The sequence below is a fragment of the Sminthopsis crassicaudata genome, chromosome 2, assembly GCF_048593235.1.
Source record: "Sminthopsis crassicaudata isolate SCR6 chromosome 2, ASM4859323v1, whole genome shotgun sequence".
NCBI classification, from domain to species: domain Eukaryota; kingdom Metazoa; phylum Chordata; class Mammalia; order Dasyuromorphia; family Dasyuridae; genus Sminthopsis; species Sminthopsis crassicaudata.
The window spans coordinates 463,386,551-463,409,699 of NC_133618.1; the positions used below are offsets into that span (position 1 = coordinate 463,386,551).

The 23,149-nt window shown below is 39.5% G+C and overlaps 1 protein-coding gene across 7 annotated transcripts in view; it reads left to right on the plus strand.

Moving 5' to 3' along the window:
• The window catches only part of DAB2IP (DAB2 interacting protein), a 307,237-nt gene that overhangs the window by 153,984 nt on the left and 130,104 nt on the right, over positions 1 to 23,149 (plus strand). For 6 of the 7 annotated variants that reach the window (XM_074292965.1, XM_074292964.1, XM_074292962.1 and 3 more), the window contains exon 3: positions 5,477 to 5,595. In XM_074292965.1, coding sequence (XP_074149066.1) covers positions 5,477 to 5,595 — 119 coding nt within the window. Of the gene's footprint in view, positions 1 to 5,476; positions 5,600 to 23,149 lie in introns of all 7 variants that reach the window. The other variant, XM_074292969.1, reaches the window with a different exon arrangement.

Here is a 23,149-nt window from a genome sequence, read left to right on the forward strand (position 1 = left end):
TTGCCCCCACAAAAAGAGCTGCTATGATTTTCTTTTTGTATCTATGGGTACATTTCTTATTTCTTTGAACTCTCTGGAAGTAGATCTAGAAATATTATCAATGGGTCAAAGGGTATGTATAGTTTGGTGACTTTTTTGTCCAATTTTGTCCAATTGTTCCAATTTGATTTCCAGAATAACTGTACTAATTCACAGCTTGTTTACCAAGAGCTCCTTAAAATGCCTATTTTCCCACAGCTTCTCCAGAATTTGTCATTATATTTTTTTGGTCATCTTTGCCAACCTTATGGTTGGAATAAACAATCTTAGGTTTGTTTAAAATTATATTTTTTAAAATATCAGTTTGGATAGTAGAGCCTCTTTCATATAGCTATTGATATCCTGAATTTATTCTTTTGAAAACTTCCTGTTCATATCATTTGCACAAATGTATCAATTGGAGAATGATTCTCATTCTTATAAATTTGAATCAACTTTTCATATATCTTAGAAATTAATTCTGTATTGGAGAAACTTCCTATAATTTTTTCCCTTCATTTATTGTTTCCCTTTTAATTTAAACTATGTTGGTAATATCCAAAAACTTTAAATTTTTATGTAAACAAAATTGTTCATCCTCTTTGTCCTTTGCATGATCATGAATTCTATACTCAATCTGAAAGGAAATTTATTCCTTTTTTCCTCTTAATTTGTTGTTTACATGACCTTTTATATTTGTTGTATATCCATTTAGAACTAATCTTATTATATAATGTAAAGTATTGGTCTAAACTTGATTTCTACCAGACTGCTTTCCAGTTTTCCCAGCAGTTTTGGTGGAACAATAAATATTTGTCTCTATTGCTTGGGTCATGACCCCAGAATTTCAAAGACAATGGCAGCCAGTCCTACTAGGCTTGAAAGGCTTCAAGTACAGACCAACAAATGCAGAATTTTTAAAAGAAGTCAGCATGTGTTCTTATTAAAGAGAAAACAACTGGGCAAATCAAGAAAGGTCCCTTATAGGAGGATTGAGATGAGTTTTGAAGGGAAGTAGGTATTCTAAGAGGCAGAAATGAAAAAAAAATACTTTATGTTAAAAGCTTCCACCCTTAGTAGATAATATTTTTAGGTTCTTTCCATTTCTAGCATTTTATATTTTAATGTAGGGGTTCTTAAACCTGGGATCAGTGTACACCCCTCCTGCCAAAGAATCCATGGAGAGATTTCCAGGACACTATGCTTGGCTATGAAATACATATATATATATATATATAAAATGCATATATTAAATTATTATACACTATATGTTTCTTTGCATTAATCTATATAATATGCTAAATTTTTATCATGAATATATTAAATGTATTACATATTTGTAAATATATATCATTCTTTTCACTAACCCATACATTTAAATGTATTATTAAACATGTTATTAAATTATCATTAAATATTAAATTATTTAATATATAAATATATAATATTATATAATATTAAACACATTATTAAAATTATTATTAAATATAATATTAACTATATTTTATATTTATTTGGAATGTGCAAAGAGGAAGGCCTTTAGTTTTTACCAGTGAAACTTTGAATAGCAGCACTTACCTCCTAAACATTGAATTGTTAATCATTGCCCACTGGGGACTTACTATTTAAAATAGTAGATCTTAACCCCCATCAGCAACCTTTATATGAGCTTCTTCTCTTTTAATCTTCAATATTAGTGGTTTCCTTTGTAAAGCTACAGTATTCTGCAAAAGGGACTGTAGGTTTCACTGGATTACAATACAAAAAATCTTGAGAATCCTGATTTAACAGTTATATATGGGTCTCTTCTGTCATGTGGTTACTTCCCTAATTTACCTGGCTAATCATAAGTGTGGATTTATGTTCTAGGGGATTTTCTTAAAGAGAGACTGTACTCAAGACTCACTTCATAAAGTGCTTAATCAAAGATAATTAAGTTCATAATGATCAGGTTTTTCATTAAATTTCAATCCTGTTTTCTGGACTTCCTATCAAGGTTATATTTGTAGAATACTTTTGAGATCATTGCATTTTTCTTCTCAGGGGAGTAGCATCTAAGGATTCAAAGCTGAAACAGATTGTAAAGATCTTCCGTGGCTGACCCCTGTATTTTATAGATGAGTAAAATGAAGGGCAAAAAGGGAAAAATGATTTATCTAAGGTCACATAGTTAAGTAAGTTTTCTAACTGTATCTTCTGACTCAAATCCAGTATTCTTTCTACTACTCTCTGCACCCTCTTTACTTGATAAAGAAGCTTTTGAACCCTTAGAGTTCTAACTCAGGCTCACTGGAGAATCCTCTATCTTGGAACTTTTTCCACGGTCCAAAGAACAGATCATGTATACTGAGCCAGGACTGGGAAACCTGGGGATGGAATTTGGCTTCCTTCCATGGAAGAGTTTCCCAAGATAGCTCTAGCAGCTCTTTTGGTCTGTGCTTCCACTGGGGCAGGAGTTATATGAACCACATTTCTAGATTGGTGAGGGAATCTCCTGTCACCAACTCTATCCTCCATTCTCTACTTTCTGTGGCTTACTGGTCTCCTATCTTCTCCATTACCCAAACTCTGCCCTTTTTTTTGAGAGGATTTAAATTAAAGGAAGTCGGAGCAAAGGAAAATGGATATTAGGAATATATGTGGTCACCTGTAAATATAGTATGAAGACATCTGCCTCTTCTGTCTATTAGAATTAATAAATAAGTTTGACCAGAAAAGACCACTAGCCTGGGAGTCAGAAATCCTAGTTCTAGTTCTGGCTTTGCCATTCACTACTTGGATTTTCTTGCCAAAGATATGAAGTAGTTTGCCATTTCCTTTTCTGGCTCATTTTATAAATAAAGAAACTGAGGCAAATAGGCATAAGTGACTTGCTCAGAGTCACTTAGCTAGAGTCAGAGTGCCTGAGTCTGGATTTGAACTTGTCTTCCTGACTCCAGACTCAGTGCTCTATGCACTGAGCCATTTACCTGTCCCACAGCCATCGTTATCCTTCTCCAAAACCTATTGTGCTTTGTGTCTGCCTGAGTTCTATTAACAATTCAGCAGCAAGGGCCATTACAAGGACCATCATAGCCCTAATTTGTCTTATTGTGTTACTCAAATAGAGAAATTTAATGTTCAGATTATGTAGAATATTATTTTCAGAATAAGCAAGTAGCCCATTGGAGTAGTGCCATTATCTCCATGAGTTGTGGGGTAGTATGTTATTCATGTAACATACTACATAGATAACATCTAATATTTGAAGCAGTTTTGGAATTATCTCCATCTCCACTTGACTCCTCACCACCATCTTGATAAGGCACCCCTAAATAATTGAAAATTTATGTGTCAGCCCAGTGAAATGTTGGCAGCTCAGAGCAGATTCATTAGGTTCAGGGGAACTTCCTTGGGAAACTGATGGGAGATGACCCAGGGTTGACTAAGTAGACAGCTGTCTTTGTAGTATTCCCCCAGCCCCAAATCTTTTAAGTCTTTCATTTGGGACAGGTGGTCATTTAGCAAACCTTTACATAGCTAGATGTAATAGGGATACAAATGACATCACAATTCCTATTCTTGGGGGGAAATTATAGAGGAAGAATGGTATAAGTGGAAAGAGCCTTGAAGTTTTGGAAGCAGAGGGCCCCCTTTTGAATCCCTACTCTGTGTGGCCTTGGACAAAGACCTGAATTATTCTGGACCTAAACTTCCTTACTTATAAAAGGAAGGTACTGGATTATTATTATTTTTTAAAAGATATCTTCAGCTTTAAGTACTGTTATCTTCTAATGATATAAGACAATGTATGAAAGTATAATTAGATACAAACTGTTATAACAGCTATATAGGAAGTACACTGGATAGAGCTCTGGACCTAGAAATAGGAAGGCCTGAGTTCAAACATAACCTCAGACACTTACTAGTTAGTGACCCTAGTCAAGTCACTTAACCCTGCTTGCCTCAGTTTCTTTATCATAATTATAGCCACCTCCTGATTGCAGTGAGGCTTAAAATGAGTTATGTAAAGAGAATGTAAAATGCTTTGTAAACCTTTAAATGCTATATAAATGCTGATCATTATTACTATTATTAGCGGGATCGGTGAAAAGAGAGAACACTTTCATGGTTGGAGGGAGGAGAGGACAAGGGCTTCTTATAGGAATTGGCATTTGACCTCATCTTTTCTTTCGAAGGGAAAACTCTTAAGTCTTAAAGAAATGTAGAGAAGAAAAGATCCCACTTGTAATCTTAACTGGCAGATCCCATAGTTATCAAATGATATCTTATCTGTGAATATATTGGATAAAGTGTTAGATGGGGTCAGGAAGACCTGAATTCAAATCCTGCCTCAGATACTTTTTATTTATTCACAGTCCACTTAATTTTTCTGTCTCTATTTCTTCATCTGTAAAATGGGGATAATAATAATCCCACATCCTAAGGTTGTTGTGAGGAGAAAATGGAATAATTAGAGCTATGCTGAAGCACAGCCTGGAGGTGGTATTCTTAGACTTTTACCCTGGCCACAATTTTCCTTTCTAGATACAGTAAGACTGCTATCCTCTCCACCCTCTCCTTTCCCCTCCCCCAGTTTTTGTCTTTTCAAATTTCATTGCCCTTTTGGAGTCAAGGAGTCACAGAATGAAAAGAACTTAAGAACATAGGATGTTAGTCCAACCCCCTCATTTGACACATAAAACTGAGACCCCCGTAGGACTTAATGACTGGCCCAAGGTCATACAATGAATTAGTGGCAAAATTAGAATTAACCCCCTGCTTTGTCTGTATAACCAGGATTTTAGCTGTTAGAGCTCCTGCCTACCCCACAGAGGTTCCATCTAAATACCGGGAGGATCTTGGGGACTGGAGGAAAACACCTCTGAATTTTGATTAAGCAAGGAGCCTGTTGTCCACTGAGCCTCCTTGAATGGCCATGACCTCATTTCAGTAAGATTTGATGAAAAGATTCAGAAGTAAGGAATTGGGACTATGGTGGTCCCCTCTATGCTATAGGTTCTTGTGGCCCTTCTCCCCCCCTCATGCACCCATATACACACATACATATACGCAGAGGTAGACACTAGTTAGGGATTCAGAAGCAGGGGGTACCAGACTCCCCTTGCCCCACCCAGAGACCACCTTCTCCCCTCCCCTCCTAGTTACAATCTGCTCTTCAGGCTGGTGGTTGCTATGGTAACAGAGGCTTAGGGGAGTCTCCCATCTACGTCGCTGGCTGGCCGTCGGCTGGAGCAGATGTGGGCTGGATCCAGCCCTCCGAGGGAGCTGGAGCCGGGAGCTGGAGCTAGAGCCGGAGCAAGCCTTGCTGACAGCAATGCGCATTGGCCCGGGCTGGGTGGGAGCCAGGGAGCCTGGGAGCCAGGAGTGCCCTCCCTCCAGGCCCCCTCCCCCGGGGCTGCCCTTCTTGTCCGGGAGGGCTGGGGGCTAACCTGCTCTCCTCCTCTCCTGCCCACAGGGCTTCCTCAGCCGCCGGCTCAAAGGCTCCATCAAACGGACAAAGAGCCAGCCCAGGCTCGATCGCAACAACAGCTTCCGCCACATCCTCCCTGGGTTCCGGAGCACGGACAATGAGAGGTAGGTAAGCCCAGCCAGTGACCAGGGGGCGGTGTCTGGGGGAGGAGGGGATGAAGGGGGGCACTGTGTGTGAGGGGGGGCAGGTGATTGGACGGGCACTGGCCCCCACCTCCAGCCCTGAGACATGCTACGGGGTGATGGAGGGAGGTCAAGGGGAAGGAAGGCTTTTGATTTGGTTTTAGAGAGAGGAGTCTGGGTGAAGGGGACCCGGCAGCGGGAGTGCATTTGGCCCCACCTTCTTTGTTCCTCTTCTCTAGCCTATCTTTCTGGAGTCACAACCCTGTTGGGAAGAGGCATCTGGAGTTTCTGCTGACCTCCCGTCCCATGCCTCCTCCAGCAGTGTCACCAGTGGTACTTGTGTTGAGGGACACTAGACAGGAAGGGAAGACTTTGGCTGGGGTTTATGGAGAAGTGGAACAGAGAAGGTAGCAATGGGAAGCTGGGCCATGAGGGTACTCAGACTCCTATTTTCCTTGGATCATGGTCCATCCTGAATGGGAGATGGCAAAACCTCTGCTTTCTACTGTCCTGTCTTTTCTTCCTTACAAATCTGACCCCTGAATGGTACTGGGAATGGGAGAAAAAGCAGGGGACCGTTAGTGTTGGGATTTAGGTTTTGGTTTGCAGGACTAGCCCAGAGAAAGCTTGGTGATTGGATCGGGAGGCAGGATTAAGATCTCCTTTTTCATCTTCCTCTCTTACCTTTCTGGCACCAGCCCCCCCTCCCCTCCTAAGGGTTATGTGAAAGCCTGTGCTGACCTTTTGCTACCCTACCCTCTCGCCCCTCTGTGCTCTCTATAATGTCTCTTATAGGTGTGAGGAGAGACTAGACAGAGAGAAGGGTTTTAAGGTTGGTTGGGGGGAGGGATGGCACAGAGATGAGGGGGGGAAGGGACAAGTGTGGTAGATGACAATCTGGAAGACGGGGTGGTAAGAGAACAAAGGTTGAAAGGAATTAGGCCCCTTGTTTTAATTATTTTGTCCTTTGAAAATCCAAATAGATAGGTGTTGACTGAATTATAGATGGTAAGATCTTTGTGGCTTTTTAAAAAATGAGGTATATGTGTGTGGAGGTGGGGGTGTGGAGAGATCTTGCTTCACTGTCTCCTTACTACTAAGAGCCCTGGCTATCCAAGTCCTTAAAGCCTGGGGTTATCAGGTTCAGACTAGAGGTCCACACATGCACACACACATACAACAAATGGTAGGTGGTTGGGGTTTTTTGGTGGGGAAGAGGGTGGGCTTCAGTTCAAGGAGAGTCTTCCCTTTCCCTTAACCTCAGTGGGAAGAGAGAACAAAGTTCTGGGACCCTAAAGAGACAGGGGCATTGGGGGCAAGGACACTGGCAGACCCCCAAAGAATATGGCTTCATCAGGAAGAAGCATTCTTTTCTTAGGAACATCCAGAATCAATATCTTAGGATTTACTCTGCTGTCTCTGATCCTGGATCTTGGGCAGGTGCTTCTCTCCGCTTTGTTGGGCAGTATTTGAATGCTTCTGAATGCTTTGCCCTGTTACACGCACTAGTGACCAATTTTTAGAAGTACATTTGGTGTCTAACCCAAGGTGTTTGTCACATAGGTCCTTGAGGGAAACGTGGAGAATGGTGACATAAAATGATAAAGTGGCTCCCCCTTTGGGACTGGGTGGGGGAGGGCAGGAGGGGAGGGGAGGAGTCAGCAGGGGGAGGAGTGCCTATGTTCTCGGGGTCACATCTGCTCTAAGTAGGGTGCTGAGTTGCCAGAGAAGAGAGGAGGCAGCTCAAGGTATGTGCCTCGTCCTCTCTACCTGGGAATCTGCCGGTCCTGCTTCATCTTGTGATGGGAGGCAGATGGGAGAATTGTCTAAACCTTCCCAGCTTGGCTGTACCTGTAGAGACCAGTCAGGAAAGCTGTTCCCTTCCCCCTCCTTCCTCATCTCTCTTATGGATGATCTGAGCGGCTGGGGATGTTGGAGGTTGGAGGCGGGGGGCTGGGTGGCTGACATGACAGCCTTAGGAGGGAAAGAAAGCTGAAGGCAGCAATGGAAGTTTCAGAGTAGATCTTTCTAGGCAAAGTCATGCCTTCGTCTGCCTTTAATTGACTCAGTGGGCTCTGCCTCTCTAGGGTCCTTTTTGTCTATGACAGATGCCGTGCCTTTTTTGCTCAGGCTCTCTTGGAAGAGCTCAGTGCAGTTCCCAGTGAGGATGCTGCTTCCCTGAAGGGAGACAGAGCATTTTGTCTCCAAAGGCTTTCAGCCAGACTGACCCTCCTTCCCACCTGCTTCCCTTCCCCAAACCCTGCTTCCTTGCTTTAGACCCAGATAAGCTCCCAAACACAGAAACAAGAAGCACACAGGCAGAACGAGTCCGATTTCTCACTCTGCAGCCAATCCCCACAGCAGGCCGAGGCGTGTAAGTTCCATATTATAGACCAGCTCCTCTAGAGATTGAATGGGCATTTAAGTGACCTAAGAGCTTTCTCAGGCTGCATCCAATCTTCCTGTGATTCTGCTCTCCCTGAGGAGTCCCGCCAACCCATTCTGCCTCTCTCTCAACCTGGAAGCTTCTATCTTCAAATGTATTTCCATTTATTCCAAGTCCACAGCCAAGCTCTCTCTAACCTGAGGACCCTTCAATGAAGACCTAGGCTCTCCCTATGTCAGAGAGCCCCAAATTTTGAGCTGGAGAGAGCAGACATTTTAGGCACTCACTCTCTTTGTTATAATCTGGCCACATTTTTCAGCAGCTCTGCCTCCCTGACCAGAGGATCATGCCCATTTCCACGATTTCTTTTACTCACCAGTATACTTGGAGCTTCAGGAATCTCTGCGCCCGCATGCAAGTGTTCATGTACGTACTCTGGCTCTAAGGCCTTCTTTGGCTCTGGGTCTGTCAAATGGCTTATTGAAGAAGGGAAACGGCACAGATGGAGGCTCAACCTCTGTGTGTGGATCCACATTTGTGAGCTTGCAGTGTGCTTGTGATGGTTTACCTTTAATATTCCTGAAAACAGGAATCAGGCAGCCCAGAAAAATGGATAGACGCTTCAGTTGTCAGCTGTGGATTGTATACGGACAGGGTAAAGGCAGAGGCATGGTGAAAATGACCTCTCTGGGTCACTTCCTGCCGTAGGTTTTTTAGTAACAAATCTTAAGGACACTGAGGAGGGTGGAGGGGAGATGCTGGGAGAGCTCCTACCTATGGGGCAGGCTATGTTTCCTGAAATGATACTAAACATTAGCAGTATTAACAGGATGTCAGACTGACAGTGGTGCAGCATCAGATTATTAATTTTATATCAACAAAATCTGGTTCTGTGGCATCACTAGCACAGCAAGAAAGCTTGGATTTCCCATGAACAGTGAAAGAAAGGTCCTGGGTAAGAATTAATAGAGTGAATTTTAAACCTTAAAGCTTAGAAAGTTAGAGTTGAAGGATACTTTAGAAACCATCTCGTCCAGGGATTTGTAACCTTTTTTGTGTATAATGGGCCCTTTGGGCAGCTTAGCAAAACCCATAGTGGACCCTTTCTCAGTAAATAGTATTACTAAGGGAGCCAGAGATTAGTGAAAATAAAGATACCACCTTTTTCACACTCAAGTTTCCACACTCCCTAAAATCTATCCATGGACCCCCAGGAAATCTGTGTACCTCTGATCTCAAGTAACTTGTTTAAAAGTCACTTAATTAGCTACTGGCAGAAGCAGGTTAAGAACCTAGGTCTTTTGACTCCCAGTTCTTCATTCTTTTCATGACACCATAAATTGCGTCCTCTCTTTGAGTCTTGGTTTCTTCAACTAGAAAATGGTCCAGATAATATCTAAGGTAGCTACTTGCTCTGAATTCTACGATCTTAGAACAAAGTCTCCTGACCAAGGAAAGCATGTTAGAGCCCAGCTCTGAAACAGAAAAACGACTGCTCCTGTGCTACTTGAACTTGAATGCCAAACCATCTTACTATTATGGGAAGAAAGAGGCACAGGAGTTTGTAGTCAAAGAACTGGGAGTGATGGCCAGCCATGGGGAAGAAATTAATCCCCAGCTTTTTGTGACATAGAAGGCTTTCAGGAATCTGTCTTGTGCAGTCATCTCTCAACTCAGCCAGCCTAAATAAGTGTGATAAAATGAGAAGATGGCTGTCATTTAAGGGAAGTGGACAAATCATTCAAGAAAGGGGGAGGGATATTAAGGAGCCATCAGCTGTCAGATGCCTCGTTCCCTTTCTGAGACTAAATCTGAGTGGGCACTGGACATTTCTGCCTTAGATTTAGGAACCAAGGTCTGGGAATGAGATCAAACTTTAGAGGTGAAGTATAACTCACTCAGTGGACCAAGGCTGGGAGGAAGAAAAGCCCTGGATTTGAGGATATTTGTCTCATTTCTTAGGGCAATCCAAGGAGTTGTTACAATCCACTGTCATTAAGGAAGTCAATTCCTTTTCAGAATCAGGACATAGGAAGGAAGGAAAGGAAGAAGAAAGAAAAAGTAATGGAATAATCATTTATATAGAGCTTGCTATGTGCCAGCTACGGTGCTTAGTGCTCTACAAATATTTAATTTGATCCCTACAATAACCTTGACCCCCACGATAACCAGGTGCTGTTTACAATTGAGCAAACAGAGGCAAACAGGCCAAATGACATGCCCAGGCTCACACAGCTAGTGAGTGTCTGAGGCTGAGTTTGAATTCAGGTTTTTCTAATTCCAGGCCCAGCATTCTATATACATTGCACCACTGAGCTGTCCCTGCCAATGATGTAGAAAGGATCTGGGATGTCAATGAATCACTGAAAGTTGAAGGAGCCTTAGATGCCATTTAGTACAAACTGTAACTGAATGAGAATTGCCCAACTTAGCTGACTGTTAGGAGGAAGAAATCCCCAATCTTTCCTTTCCTATTTGGATTTTTCTAATATTATAAAGGTTTTCTTTATAAGCTTCCTTGTGTCTCTTTACAATTGCCATGCATAACTCCTCTGCAACCAAACAGAATAAATGTAATCCCTTAAATAAAATACATTCACACACTCGTAGCACTTGAAATATTTGAAGAGACAGTTAGATTCCTCAGTATATAGAACACTGGACTTGGAGTCAGAAAGACCTGAATTCAAAGACACTTACTAGCTGTTGTGACCTTGGCAAGTCATTTAACCCTGTTTGCCTGTAAAATGAGCTAGAGAAGGAAATGGCAAACTACTCCAGTGTCTGCCAAAAAAAAAACAACAACCCAACAAATGGGGCCACAATGAGTTAGATACAACTAATTGACTAAACATCAATGAATCACAGTCCCCTTTGCCATCCCATCCTTTCCAGATTAAGTAAACTCAGATTCTTCAACTCCTCCCTGAGATTCTCTACTATATTTTAGTCTTCTTCTGGATGCTTTCTAGTTTCCTTCTTAAAATAAGTCGTCCAGAAATGAGCACAGTGCTTCAAGTCTGCTCTGATAGACACAGAATCCAATGAGATCATTACTTCAAATCCCTAACTTTTTGGTTGCTGTAGCATATTATTAACTTACTGAACTTGCAATTCTTGAAAATAATGGAATTAAACTCAAATAGAAAAGGGGGCCACTACACCTACATAAAGCTCCTTGGGGACTCCATATTGATTTAGAAAAGCACACCTTTATGTTATCTATGTGATCTATGTATCTATGCTATATTTATATTTACTTTGTTAATATTTACCAGTTACATTTTAATCCGATTCCAGTGTTGCGTTTTGAATTGGTGTGTCTGACATTTCTGCTCTAATACACTTGGATTAAGTTTGAAGCCATAAATTGGAGTCCCATGTGCTGACATTTACTAGCTGTGCCCTAGGAGAGGCCACATGAGATCTTGGAGGCTTGGTTTCTTCTAGAAAATGGTGAGAGGAATACTGACACTCCCCCTCTCCAAAGACTGTTGTGGGGAAATTGCTTTATAAACTGTATAAACACTATAAAAAAAATACACACATACACACACACACACATATATCTTATTTAACATGATTTCTAAAAAGATACATATTAGTAATAGTGTAAAATAACATGACTGATTTTTAAAACAATCTTATGTAATAAGATTAAGTTTATTCTCAACCCTGAGGCAGTGTGAAATAGTGAACAGAAAGCTGGATCTGGGTCAGAAGACTTGGGTTCAAAATCCTGACAGTCACTAGCTGTGTAGGCTTGGAAAGTCTTTTCTCTGGCCCTCAGTTCCCTCAATTTTAAAATGAAAAGGTGTTAGACAAGATGATCTCTACCCTTCTAATTCCAATAAATCATAAAATGGTGAAATTTTTATTCATCATCTATCATTGGGTAAAGTCAATGATTTAATTTAGTTTAAAACCAAGAAGTAATTAGAAATTTCCACTAATTTCTAGTATTTCTCCCCAACTTTTTGAGACAAAGGAATCAAAGGTAGAAAAGACCTTAGAAAACAGAATTTTAGAGTTGGAATGTAGAATGTTAGAGGTGAAACAGAACAGAAAGTGTGAGCTAGAAAGAAGACTGGAGTTCATTTAATGTTACAACGACTTCCTTTATAGACCAGGAAACCAAGGTTGAGGAAGGGAATATTGTTCAAGGTCACACAGCTAGTTAGTATCTGGCCTCTGCCCTGGATATTTTCCCTCACCAATTATCATATGACATCTTTGTTTATAATGTAGGTCTGTCTGGAAGCATTGATGCTAGTGGTATTTTAAGCCAAGAGCCAAGGGAATGATCATGTAATTTAGACATGGTTGACTGCTCTGAGGGCTCCCTGGCCTCCCTGGCTCAGAGCCACATCCAGTGCCAGCTTAGATGGCCCTTTTTTCCACTTGCCAATGACAAGATTCTTGAAGTTGCCCTCCCATTAGACCCTTACCTCTTAAAACAGACTTCTGTCAACAACCAAGATTGTAATGTGGAGCACAACATTCTAGAATTACAGGAAAGGGGAGCCAGGAGGCCCAGGATTCTAGAACGGAGGAAAATGGGACCTAATCTAGAACAGAAGTGAAGGAGAACTAAGGTCTCTGCTGGGTCTGGTAGGAACCTCCACCATTTCCTTAGGCAGTGTCCAGAGCATAAAGACTGGTAGCCCTTAAACAAAGGTAAGGAACTGATCTGCCTAAGGCCCCCTGCTTCTTTCCTCAATACTGGCACACTTAACATGATTCATAGGATGGTAAGAGATCAAGAAATTGCTTTTACCTCTTCCAGGAATTTCCTTTTCCTTGCTTTTGGAAATTCCTCTATAGGCATTCCCCATATAACATCCCAGTTCAGTTTTTCCTGGCACTGAGAAGCCAGAAACATATGGATGTTTGTTAAACGAGCCTCTGTCTTGGAAAAAATACAGCCATGAATTAATTAGTAGCAGGAAAGGCTCTTCATTCCTCCCTCCATCCTCCCTTCCCCCCTCTACTCCTCATGGGAACCAAATTCGCCCTGGAAGACTTAATAATAACAAACTGTCCTGTTTCTTTAATGCTTTTCTGCTTCTCCCAGGATTTCCCCCCCACATTTGCTCATGTAGTCTTCACAACAATCTTATAAGGTCACTGGGGTGACCATTTTATAGATGAAGAAATTTAGGCAGGTCATATAGCAAGTTAAGTGGTGGAACTAGAGCTAGATGCCAGGAGTAAGGGAAGGAGGGGAGAGGAAAATGAGGGAAAGGGATAGGGAAGATGATGCAGACAGAGCTTTTGACATATATATCTCTTGAGACTTGTCTAAGTTGTGTGGCTGAGACTATACTCAGAACCTTCAAGGCTTCTGGGAGGAAGTGTTAAGCATAACACCTCTCAGTGATAGGAAGGGGACAAGGTAGCCACAAAATGATCACTGGACATTTATAAGACAATTTATTTTCTGCCTTCTTATTTTTATCTCTTTCCTTTTATATCTGTGGTTCCCTTGTGTATTTCCTAGAGATTTGAGTCGGGCAATATTTTTAGTAATTGTGGAAATTAGCCATTCTGCTGAGAATATGGCCAGCACGGGATGGGATTCCAATTCCAAGGGAAGTCTGAATCTTGTGTGTCTATGTGTGGATTTCTTACGTTATGTACACACATATAATTCAAGGTGACTCACCCTTTTGGATTCAAATACATTCCTCCCCTGACTGTCCTTTTTTTCTTTTTTTTTTTTTTTTTGGCCATTGGTGGGGATCAAATGCACTTATAACCATATACCTGAAAATATGATACATAGGGAAATGTTGCAGGCTGGAAGGACATTTGGGGGGGGGGACCTGCTTCATTGATGTGTTAAAGGTGAGCAATAGCTTAATATTATTATCATAGTTGTATCAAAATGTAATTATGAAGAAGATGGTAATAGAAAGGCAGTTTGGTCAAAAGAACAGAGCACTGACCTTGGAGTCAGAATCCTACCTTTGCTGTTTAATACCCATGTAGCTTTAAATAATTAGTCACTTCCTTTCTCTCTATTTTCTCAATTTCCTCGTCCTTGCAATGAGAGGGTTGGAGTAGATAATCTCTAAGGTCCCTTCTAGCCCTAAATCCTACGATCTGTGGATAGCTCATATTTCTATAGTACTTTACAGTTTTCAAAGTGTTTTCCTCACAACAACACTTCAAGATGGTGGGAAATATCATTGTATGCATTTTATAAATGTGCAAACTGAAGCTCCAAGATGTCTTACTAAAAGGTGACACCAAATTAGAAGCAAGGAAAACCAGGATTCAGATCCAAATATCCTAATTCCAAGGTTCTTTCTATCATACTCTGCCTATTTAATTTAACCTGAAGAAGCACATCGTCTTGCTAATGGCAAACTAATGGTTTCCAGAAGTTATATCTCTGAATTTGTTGGAACAATATTTCCTATGAATAAGAACAACAACCTGGGAATTGTTTTGGATGCTCGAAGACATTGGGGACTATAAGATCAAGCTAGGTCTAAATACTAGTGAATGGAAAGCAGATAGAAATCTTTTGCTGGACTCTAAAACTGTTTTAGGCAGTGTAGTATGTGGTAAAAGGAGTACTGATCTTGGAATGAAGAAGTCTAGGTTCAAGTTCTGGTTCCAATACTATGACTTGTATGGTATATGGATATAGCATGTACCTTTTCAAGCTCCAGTTGTCTCATCTATAAAATGGAAAGTGTAAAGCAGTTATACCATACAATAGTCTGATTGTTATAATAAAGAAGTGGCCAAATTTCAGTAGGTTTGAGTGCAAGCTAGCGAGGGTTTAATATAAAAAGGAAGGAAATCTGGCATTTTTGGACAGGGATTCCATCATTTTAAAAGAGGGAGAAAGAAAACCTAAGTGGAACTTTCTAAGATCTGTTTTGCAGGGTAGTAAACAGTAGCATGCACTCTACGATAATGTCTCCCTAAGATTAAAGGACTATCTTAGGACTGCTACTCTCCAAAAGGACATGCATTTATTTCCAGGCAACATTGTCTGAGAATATGCAAATCACCTCTTTAATGGAATTCCTTTGCAAAATATTACTTGAACCAGAAAGTTAATTACCAGTCTCTAATTAATGGCTAGTTTAGAAGGCCACAGAGGAAAGTGAGAAGAGATTAGAGGGAGCCTGAAAAAGGAAGGAGGGAAAATGAAGCTTGCTCTTTGCTAGTGGATTATTTTTGAACTTTGTCCATTTCCACAATGCTGTTTTGCTTCATACCCTCAGAGAATCTCTGGGCTGTAAGGGATCTCAGGGAGCATTTTAATTCAATCCCTACCTGATTATGAATCCCCTCTGCAAGATACCTGATAAAATGAGCATCTGGTCAATACTTGAGTAACTTGATTGTCAGGGAATTGGCTCTCAACTGAAGGGACCCATTGAGCACTAACTCATATAATTTTTTTTTCCTTGCATCAAGCTTAAATTTATTTATTTGTAATGTCCACCCCTTGTTCTTAATTCTTCCCTCTGAGGCAAAACAGGTACAAGTCTAATTACTCTTCAACATGACAACCTTTCAGATACTTGGAATCAACTATCATATTCCCTCTAAGACTCCTTTTTTCCAGCTTAAACATTCCTTTTTTCTTCAACCCACTTGTATATGGCATGAACTCAAAAGCCTTCACCATTCTGATTGCCCTACTCAGGACTTTATTTATCTGGACTAGTTTATCAATATTCTTCCTAAACTGTAATACCCAGAATTAAACACTATATTCCACATGCAGGGCAGAATATAGTAGGACTATCATAAAGTAGAAAGATCAAAATTGTTCTTTCTAGTTCAAGGATATTATCCTACTTCAAAATTTCCCTTTTGTTCTTGCTCTGGGTCACAAGTTTTGGCTAATCATCCTAGCCACAACCACAGCCCTGAGGTTGGTTGGCCTTTATCCATCATCATGGGCCTGGAAACTGTCAAGACTTAATGTTAAAAGAAATCCTAGAGACTGTAGAGCCCTGTCCCTTTATTTTGTTTTCATTTAAAAAGTTTTGTTAGTGCCTTTTGTTTTTATATCACATTCATTTCTAAATGTATGTATGCCTTCTCTTTCCACTACTCTCTAAGTGAGCCTTCTCTTATAAAAATAGATTTTTTTTTAAACAGAGGAAAAAAGTTCAGCAAAACGAACCATATTTGGCATATTGACCACATTTGATGGCATATGTGATATTTTGCATTCATAGTTCTCTAACTTTTCTTTTCTTTTTTTCTTTTTTTTACTGAGGCAATTGAGGTTAAGTGACTTGCCCAGGGTCACACAGCTAGGAAGTGTGAGCATATTTGAACTCAGGTCCTCTTGACTTCTGGACTGGTACTCTTATCCACTGCCATCTGGCTGCTCCATTGTTTTTTTGTTTGTTTGTTTTGTTTTGTTTGCTGAGGTAATTGGGGTTAAGTTCCCTAACTTTTTAATTTAAAAAATGAGGTTCTCTTTGCTCCTTGGGGACAAGCTTGGTTGTTTTAGCTGCACAATTTTCAATTTTGTTCTATTGTCTTTCTGTTTATAGTGTTTTGGTTATTGGGTACATTGTTTTCTTGATTCTGCTTATATAACTCTCACAGATTCACTGAATTTAGCACCATCTAGTCTTGACTTTTTCCCAGAAGGAATCCTCATTGGCATAATTGACAAGTGACTTTCTAGCCTTTTTTTGAAGACCTTCAATGAGGAAGAAACCACCACCTTTCTGCCTCTGGTCATTTGTGTTTTCCCATTTTGCTCTGAATTTTTCACTTTTCATCTCTTCTTAAAGCATGGTAATATTACCTTACATCCATGTATCACATTTTGTTTGGCTGTTCCCTACTCAATGGGAACCTACTTGACTATTCCAGAAAGAGTTTCAGAGAATATTTTGTTATTTATGAGAGTTTTCTTTCTGGATTTGACATCCATGAAGTATAAAGCTAGAAGTGCTATCCCTGGATCAAAAATTTTGGCCATTTTATTTTTTCCTTTTGTATACTTCCCAATGGTTTTCTGTAATGGTTGAACTAATTGATAGTTTTGATAATAGTGTACTAATGTTAAAAATGCACTAGCAGATAAAAGTTCAAAAGGTAACATCCAGGGCAGCTAGGTGGTAGATAGAGTACCAGTCCTGAAGTCAGGAGGACCTGGACCTGAGTTTAAATTTGGTCTGAGATACTTAACATTTCTGAGCTGTGTGATGCTGGGCAAGTCACTTAACCCCAATTGCTTCAGCAAAAGAAAAAAAAAAAGGTAACATCCAAAAGTGGGGCAGCTTTGAAAGTAACATGTTAAATTAAAAAAAACAAGCTGTACATTCATGATTTCTTATATTGTCCCTTTGTGTTCTACTTTGTATATAGAATTCTTATTTATGTTGGCACAATTGAGAATTTTTTTTTCAATATTTTTTTCCAAATGGAAAAATTCAGTGCATCTGTCTTTCTATATCTCAACCAATAGAGACTATTTATTTCCAATTTTTGTTATCTTTGCTAATTTGTTCAGTATGAAGTGAAATCTTAAAATTGTTTTAATTTGCTTTTTTTTTATTTGAACAAAGCTTTAGAAAAACAATTTAGAAAACAATCATTCCTATTGTAAGAATTTGTAATTCTTTTGAGAATTGCTCATAAAGTTTGACCACGTATTTTTTGGATAATGAATCTTGGTCTTAAATATTTGTGTTGAATCCCTAGATGATAGATCTTAGACACCAGACTTTTAATGGAAATATGCAATCCAAAGTTTTTTCTTTCTTTCTCTCAAACTAGTTTCCCCTCTTATCCTAGCTGCATTGATTTTGTTCATGAAAAAGCTTTCATTATTTTGGAGTCCATATTGTCTAAATCATTTTTGATATTCTGTATCTTATTCTCCCTATCATAGTTGTGAAAGGTTGCTTCCTTCCTCTAATTTCCTTTCCTTCTTGTCCTTCCTGTAGTTCTTTTAACTCTATCTTTTTATAATCTTTTATATGTAAATTGAATAGACATTTTGAACTAATGGTGTAATTTCCTAGCCTAAAACAGTTTCAGTTTTTGTGCTACTTTTTTTTTTTTTTTTTTTTTAACCAAGCTACTTTCTCCTCCTCCTTCTATTCCTCTTCCCTCTCTCCCCCACCCCTCCCCATCCCCCAGTTCTTGTGTCCTTTTCTAAGGAGTTTATGTGGTTAGGTTTATTGAAGACTATTATTGAGTTAGCTTGTTGCTGATTTTTCTTTGTTGTTAGTGGTAGAGTTTTTTTTGGACTGTTGTTCCAGTTATCTACTTTTCTGTTTTTAATCACTACCAAATAGTTTTTAGAATTTCTGCTTAATAATATAGTTTGAAATTTGGAAGTGCTATTCTGTTTTCAATCTTGCTTTATAATTTTTTTCCTTGGGATTCTAGATATTTTGTGATTCTAAATGAATCCTGTAATTATTTCTTCTAGTTCTGTAAAGTAACCCTAATGGTTTGATTGATAGATCACTAAATCTATATGTTAGCTTACAAATAATTATGTTTTTTATTGTATTGATGTGATTCAACTCCAAGCAATGAATACTTCTCCAGTGATTTAAGTCTATCTTTATTTCTGTAAAGAGTGTTTATAATTTTATTTGTTTAAATTTGTCTTGGTAGTTGACACTCAAATATTTTATGCATTTTATAGTTATTTTGAATAATATTTCTTTCTCTATTATTTCCTCCTGGATTTTAATTGTTGCTAAATAGAAATGCAGAAGATTTTTATGAATTTCTTTTTTCCTCCTGTATCTCATTGAAGCTATTATCTCAAGTGCTTATGTCAAATATAATTCTTTTACTTTTGGGATGAGGAAACAGGGGGGAAGTGACTTCACCAGGGTCACAGGAATAATAATTAAAAGAGCTGGAATTCCAGATTAGGTTTTAGGTCTTCTGAATTCAAATCCTATGCTCTTAGGTGACTCATTTCTAAAATGGGTACATATCTGTACTCCTACTTTCCTTATATATCTGGTGGAAGGGGAGGAATCTTGTGATACAATGAAAAACATAAAAACCTTCCTGGATTTCAGTCTTGGCTTTGCCACTATTGCTGTGTTATCTTGGGCAAATTAGGAATAATTTCTTCTTCTCTGGATATCAGTTTTCATATCTGTAAAATGTGAATGATGACATTAGTGCCATGTAATTCACAAAAGTGTTGCAGAGATTCAAGGGGATAATGGATATATTAAGCTTTGGAAATCTTCAATGATAGAAACTTTATTGCTTGACTATGCTCAATATGTCTTAAGAGTTTTTGTTTTGTTCTTAATTTTTTTGGAGGGAGAATTTGGATGAAGAAAATATAAATGTGTAAAAATTAGAAAAAAATTAATTAGAATTTGCAATGAATCATATAAATACTTACCTTCATTCTCTGCATTCTCTAGTAAGTTCCAAGCCATAACTAGGTTTTATTATGTGTATTATGTATTGAGTTCTTCCTGTACTCTTTACTAGCTCTCTGTTGTCTGTTGAATAGTTATGTAAACCTCACTAACATTCAAGGCCCTCTAGATTCTGAGTCCTATCTTTTTTTTATCACTCTCATGTTCTCCATGCTCCACTGAAACTAGATTACTTTCTGTCTCCCTTTTTTCTCTTTCTCTGTCTCTGTGCTTGTTCATACTGTTTCAACCCCTTCCCACCCACCTACCTCTACATCTCTTTTTCTTCATCTCTTTGTTGGAGTGCCTTCCTTGTTTTTTTCAAGGACCAACTTAAATTCTGTGTACTCCAAGAAAGCTTTCCTGTCTCCTCCAGCTAAAAGATGTCATTCTCTTCTCAGATTTCTCTCAGGAAGCTTCATGTGGACCTCTCTTTTACATTTATTTCATTGATCTTTGTGTCATGGTTTCCTTTCATGTGAACAAATGTTTGTTAAATTCTTGCTATGTGAAAGGGCCTGCCTGAGCTTAGTGCTAGAGATACCGAGGGGGAGTCTCTCCCCCTTGCCTTCACCTACAAGTTTATAGTCTAATTGTGCTTTAATAGTTATTTATATGCTCATCCTCTGTCCCATTAGATTGTAAACTTCATGAGACAAGGACCTGTGTCATCAATGCCTTATATATCTTAAGTGTGTGATAAATGTTAGTTGAATTGAGCACTGGAAGAAGAATAATACAATTGGGCCCATATCCCAAGGAGTCTCTGAGCTCCCTGCTCCTCCTCCTTTAAACTGAACAGTAGTCCCATGGCACTGCTGACTCTTCTTGTGTCATCTGATTAGCCTGTTAAACAAGCATGGTTGCTTCCTTCCTGGTTTTTCCCCACTGTCAAGGCCAGACCAGGCTGGTATTTGGGGACCTGTTTAATTGCTGAGTAGAGTGTCATAGAAAGCTATGGTTGTCACCCTAATATTTCTAGCACTCACCAATGCAGGGAGTATTTTTCTCTATGGTCACTGATGGGTGGAAGGTAGTATATCAGCATGGCACAGAGCTCGCGCCCCTGTACCCACTAACTGAGGGGAAGTTAATTTCATGCTCTGTCTTTTTGACATTTGTAATCATAGCCTTGTATTACAGCCATGGATTGTTAGCATTTGAAGGATGTTTGAGAGCTCTCCCAATTATAGTATCCCAACAGTGGGGGGAGGGAGAAAATGGGGAGCTTGCTTCATAGATTGGATTCCGTTTTTCTGAAGTACATTATTATAAACCTGTCCCGTTATTCTTACAGCCCTAGAGTCAAAGTTTCCCCATCCCAAAAACAGTGAGGATTATCAGAGGCAATTTCTGAATATCCTGGTTCTTTTCTGGTTAAGAAAGGGACCATGAGCCCCTTATCCAAGTATCTCCCCCTTGGATGTCCTGAATGAAGGAAATAAGCATTTATTAAAAGCTTAGGGTAAGGCACTCTACTAAGTACATTATATAAATACATAAATACAAACATCACATTGCTATTATTATTATATATATTATTTATCCCTATTTTACAGATGAAGAAACCAGAGTAAATAACTTGCCTTGGGATCTGGAGGCCAGATTTGAACTTGGGTCTTCCTGATTCCAATATTGGCACTCTAGCCACTGTCTCACTTAACTGGGAAATTTCATCATTCTTGATTCTCCCAGTTAAGTCTTTGGACTATGTTACTGTGCACATCCCAAGGGGAGTTAAAGTGAAAGGATAAGAGAACTGTTCTGGTTCTTTAACTAATTTCCTCTGTAACCTTAGGTAGGTCATTTTGCCTTAGTTTTGTCCTCTATAAAACAGGTGTAACAATACCTGTATTGTCTGCCTCTTGAGGTTGTCTTGACATTCAGATGAGATAAAGTAGATAAATAAAGTCACTTATAAATGGGAGCTTTTATTATTATTATAATGTAAGCTGCTATTTATCGTGTACACCTGTGAATGAATAAAGGCTAGTAGGTGGTAAGGAGAGAGGCAGAATGAGAACTCTAGTTGGTAATAGAGCAGGGGAAGGGCATCAATAAGAAGGGAAAAAGGTTTGTAAATGAGAGGCCTTTTCTGAAGAATCCATGGTTTTAATAACTATGAGGTGACCCTGGTGTTTCCCAGTCTGAAAGCCCAAAGGATATATGGATTGGCAGTCTTGCAAGCACTTTCATAAAAACATAGAAGGTTAGAAAATAGAACAGAGTATTGAAGCTCAAAGGAATCTTAGCAGACAAAACAGTAAGTAGTACATAGAGCACAAGCTATCCAAGATGAAACAAGTTTTAATATATAAACACTAGGAGGAGATATAAAGATGGTGGTGCCCAGGGAGTAGGGTAAAGGGCTCTGACAGAGAAAAGGTAGGGAGCCAAACAATCACTTAGTATTTGCTTCTGAGAGCCTTTTCCTTCTCAATTGCTTCATAAAGAAGGAGTGACACCACTTGTCCTGACTCAGATTAGTACACTGACTTGGATTAGCATCTCTCTCCTCCCCTGAAATTTGATTGTGCTTGAGGAAATATGAAGGTTTTCCTGGCTCTGTACATCAGGAAGAAAAACAGTAAATGGGGAAAATGGGGGGAAGTGAGATGCTGAAGAACTGGAAGAATAAAAAAGCATTTATGGCCCAGTCTGTCTTATGCTCAGACCCCATAGTTCAGCTGGAACTGGTAAGCACTGCCAAGTTGACTCTGTTTTGGACCTGAAGTATAGGATCCTGGCTTTTAAAAGCAAATGAGGGAAGGGCGAGATACCAGGCACCACAGTTGTGCCCACTCTGGCACAGCATCTTATGATCTCCTCCAAAGGAGTCAGAGAAATGACATCCTGGACCACTAGCTGGATTTCCCTGGAGAAAGGATGGGATAAATAATGTGTGTGGAGGGAGAAAAGTTGGGGGAGGGAGGATTCTCCTCCAGATTTTTGCCTGTCCTGAATCTATTGTCAGTAGAGGGCATACCTCCAGAGTAAACTGACTAGGTATCCCATCATGGGATCCTTGGATTTTCTAAGAAAGAGAATGTGTATTTGATGGTTTGGGTTTTCACAGAACTATGGATTTAGACCTAAGGAGACCATAGACACTGATTTAAGAGCACCTACCTAAAACCCTTCAATTTACAGATTAGGAAACAAAGGCCCCCAGAGGGCAAGTGGTCTGCTTCTGGCTACATATATTGTAAATGACAGAACCAGATTATTAAAACAGGTTCTTTGATTCCAAATCCAGTGTTCTTTCCACTCTAGCACACCCTTTTTCTCTGTCCCCTAGCTGCTTGCATACACTATAGGGCTAAACACAAAGTAGGCCTTTTAATAAAGACTATATGGCTGTGATCGATTGGTTACAAATAGGAAAACAAATCCACTAAATTGAGAATGAGGAGACCTCAGAATTTTACCAGTGACTTACTATAATGACACTTATTTGTATAAATTCATACAAAGCTATACGACCTTGACAAAGTAATTTTCTCTTTCTGGGTCTCATCCATAAAATGAAAGCATTGGATTAGATGACTTCTAAGGAGATCTGGGGAAGTTTAGTGGATTGCAAGCTCAGCATGAGTTAGCAATGTGACATGGGAACCAAAGAGACAAGTTTTAGATTGTCATTAATGTAAGCATATATGTCCAGTATAAGGAAATGGTATATATTCCCACGTGGCATATAATCTACTTTGGTTCAGTGTATTGAGTGAAAGATGAAATGTTTGAGGAA